Source organism: Amphimedon queenslandica, unplaced genomic scaffold (genome assembly GCF_000090795.2).
Source record: "Amphimedon queenslandica unplaced genomic scaffold, v1.1 AMPQUscaffold_9068_Cont18992, whole genome shotgun sequence".
NCBI classification, from domain to species: Eukaryota; Metazoa; Porifera; class Demospongiae; order Haplosclerida; family Niphatidae; genus Amphimedon; species Amphimedon queenslandica.
In genome coordinates, this window is record NW_003550660.1 from 1 (window position 1) to 3,130 (window position 3,130).

General features: G+C 39.8%; 2 protein-coding genes across 2 annotated transcripts; one reads left to right on the plus strand and one right to left on the minus strand.

The window, feature by feature from the left end:
* Positions 1–42: 42 nt before the first annotated feature.
* LOC109591048 (filamin-C-like) lies at positions 43–1,323 on the plus strand (the record flags this gene model as incomplete). The annotated part of the gene is made up of 4 exons (XM_020006856.1): positions 43–638; positions 746–787; positions 867–986; positions 1,044–1,323. Coding segments are annotated over 4 exons (862 nt in total), but the record flags the coding sequence as incomplete, so codon positions are not given.
* A 25-nt stretch (positions 1,324–1,348) lies between these two features.
* Positions 1,349–3,021, minus strand: LOC109591049 (uncharacterized). The gene is made up of 2 exons (XM_020006857.1): positions 2,341–3,021; positions 1,349–2,273 (listed from the first exon to the last, which is right to left on the minus strand). The coding sequence occupies exons 1-2, from the start codon at positions 3,019–3,021 to the stop codon at positions 1,560–1,562; spliced, it is 1,395 nt and encodes a 464-aa protein (XP_019862416.1). The 3' UTR covers positions 1,349–1,559.
* Between the last annotated feature and the right edge of the window lie 109 nt (positions 3,022–3,130).

The following is a 3,130-nucleotide window of genomic DNA, read 5'->3' on the forward strand; positions in this document are numbered from 1 at the left end:
CCTGGTCGGAGAGCACATCCCAGGGAGCCTTTAAAATTAGAGTCACCCCGGACCCGATGCTTCCAAAGTTATAGTTACAGGACCCGGTATTAAAGATTCGATTCTTGGCGAGGACAACGAGATCTATATTGACACTAGAGAAGCTGGTATTGGTACTCTACTCATTAAAGTACATGGTGTTAAAGACGCCTTCAAGATTGATGCCAATCCTGTCAATGAAGATGATAAAAGATTACTCCTTGCTACCTACTCTCCCACAGTCCCTGGTAGTTTTGATATTTTCATAAGATGGAGTGGTGTCCATGTTCCTGGATCTCCGTTTAAAGTGAATATTACAAAACCAGGGGGAGCAGAGGAACCTGAAAAGAAAGTGAAGACTGAGAGACAAGCTACAGCTGCTGGCGGAGCTCAAAAGAAAAAGCCATCAAGAAGACTAACTGAGCAAAGGTTGCAACAGGACATTCAAGTTGAGGAGCAGAAAACTCGAGCAGGACGACGCAAAAAAATCAGCACAGTGAGCGTAGAAGTTGAGAAGAAGCAAAAGAGAGTGATGAGGTCACAATCAAGCAGTGCAATACCTGTCAGTGGACCAATAAAACCACAGATGAAAATGAAGAGAAATCCTTCGATGATGGCAGGTGAGTCATGATTAATATTTGATAGCATGAAGGCATATTTTTTACAATATTCTTTATTGTATTGTTATTATTGTTATTATTATTGTTATTATTATTATTATTATTAGTTATTGGTATGCCAGGACGTCCTCCATTATTCCATCAACCAGGTACACTATACATCACACACATTCCTCCATGCTAACATAGCTACCATATAAGGATATTTAATGCTGTTCTTCTCCACAGGTGGAATGATGATGTCCTCTGGAATGATACCAACTCTTCCTCCAGCACAACAAGAGAGGGTAGTGAAAAAACAATCCAGTTCTGCCAAGTTACCTTCGGCGGAGGCATCCAGTAGAAAAAGTAAATAAAACAGCCATTATGAATGTGTTGATAGTTAATGCACATAATTATTTGTAGTATCCACAAGCAAAAAGGTTGTCGGCAAAGAGGAAACAGATCATAATCCGAAAGTTGAGCACAAGCCAGTAAAGAGAAAGAAGAGTCGATTTGAACTTGCTTAGTATTTGTAGCTTTTATATAAAAATACATGTACAAAACAACAAACTGTTAGTTAAGTTACATATGTATTGTACACACAAACAAACAAACCCTTATTTATAATTATTAAGTACTATAGTCCAGACAATATAAAGTTATTCTTGTTTTATCCCTATTGGTAATATTTATTTATTATTATTATTATTATTATTATTGTTGTTGTTGTTGTAGTTTTGCATTCTCAGCAAATATAGAAGTTATGACAAAGTGATAGCAACTGTCTTTATGAGCTTATAAGAATAAAGGATACATTAGCGAACAAAGAGAAATACATTACAGCTACAAGCACACGTTAGCAAATCGTAATAGCCAGGAACAAGGTAAGAACAGGTAGAAAACTGTAGTAACTGTCAAAAGGACTATTATGGTGTCATCTCACAAACAAAACAAGTCTAATTCGTAAATGGCAGGAGTGTCTAGTTTTCCGAAAATGTCTCCATTGGCCACAGCCGCTTCTGCTTTCTTTAATCGCTGCCTATTGCAGTCAATGAGTGACTGAGTGAGCTCAAAAGTAGCTTTCTCAAGGCAGTCGACATAGAGAGAGGATAAATGAAATGAGAAACAAATGAGGTGGTGGTGTAGTGGCAAAATGTATAGTTTAGGGACCCCCTCTTGAACTGGTGAATCATAACTACTGATACTAGCAGTAGCACTAGTGCATTGAGCACTGATGCAGTGATCAAGCGCTAGCTGGACTGTTATTGATAATAGCTTACGATCTCTAGCCCAGGTCAGGACTTCTGAAGAAGAATCAAATGAAGACTGATCGGTGTACATGACTATTAGTAGATCGGGTTTTTCTTTAAGCGCTTCTGCTTCCCTTCTCTCGTTATCGTTAAGTATGGTGACTTGAACTAGGCTGTTGTTGAAAAGGTGAAGGAAGGAGGGACGGTGCAGTCGCAATGCGTTTAGAGATACAGGCAGTCCAAAGAGAGAAGAGAGAGTGAGAGAGACAGTGTTTAGTGATTCGCCATCAGTTAGGCTGGTACCAACCAAAAGGATTACAATATTGTGAATAATACAAGATGATGATACCCTCTCGTTGGATTGTAATAAACCTTTGCTGACAATACCAGAGCAATTAGGATACTGAAAAAAATAAAAAAAATAAAAAAGAAATTCAAAAAGCTAATTTATTAAAGATTTAGTTTCTTACTTGCTCTGGTTGCATAATCAGTTTCAAGCAAACTTGCATGCAATACTGAACTTCTTTCCTCTCTCTCATCATGTTTATCTGCAGCTGCTCATTCTCCCTCTGGAGCTCTTGATTCCTCCTGTTCAGATCTTTCATGTTCTTCTCCAGCTCATGCCAACTCTCCTTTGCCTTTGAGAATGAGTCGGTAAGACCAGAATCAGTCAAGTCATCTCCACTAGGCAGCCTACTCTGTCTTTGAGAGTAACTGAGCCTCATTTCTCTCAAGCTCCCTGTCAGTTTGTCACTCTCCTCCTCACTACAAAGAGATGCAGTAATGCTAGCATTTAGTGAAGACGATTGCCACTGGGCATTGGTAGGTTTAGTTTTGCAAGACTTGGGCAATATCTGCAACAGCTCCAAGTGTCCTAAATGTAAGGACAGGTCATCAGACTCCACAGAGCGCTCCAAGGCTTTGAGAAATAAAGGATAGGAGCCGCGTCCCTTGCTCACTAGTGTAGATACGAGTAGCCTGGTCTGTGTGTCTCTCTCGCTGCTGCACTTATTCAACTTCTCCAGCTCCGGGAGGGTGAGGAGTCTCTCTGAAACTAGGTAAGGGTATATGGTCATGAAGTCCAAGTATTTCAATAGCTCGGGGAAGAACTGCTGTAGAGTATCAGAATGCGAGGCTGCCACAGATGCCATTGCTATCCAAACTTGATATTCTGTGTATGGTGTAGCTGGCCGGACGGTTTCATTTTTATAACAACTAAACCGGAAATAATGAATTTAACTAGGTGAATGTAAACATTGT

What these genes read in the sequence shown, in the direction of transcription:
- LOC109591049 (XM_020006857.1), bottom strand. Translation starts at nt 3,021, where the DNA reads ATGGCATCTGTGGCAGCCTCGCATTCTGATACTCTACAGCAGTTCTTC. An exon ending in TGATTATGCAACCAGAGCAA is followed by an intron (nt 2,274 to 2,340) that starts GTAAGAAACTAA and finishes TATTTTTTTCAG; the next exon opens with TATCCTAATTGCTCTGGTAT.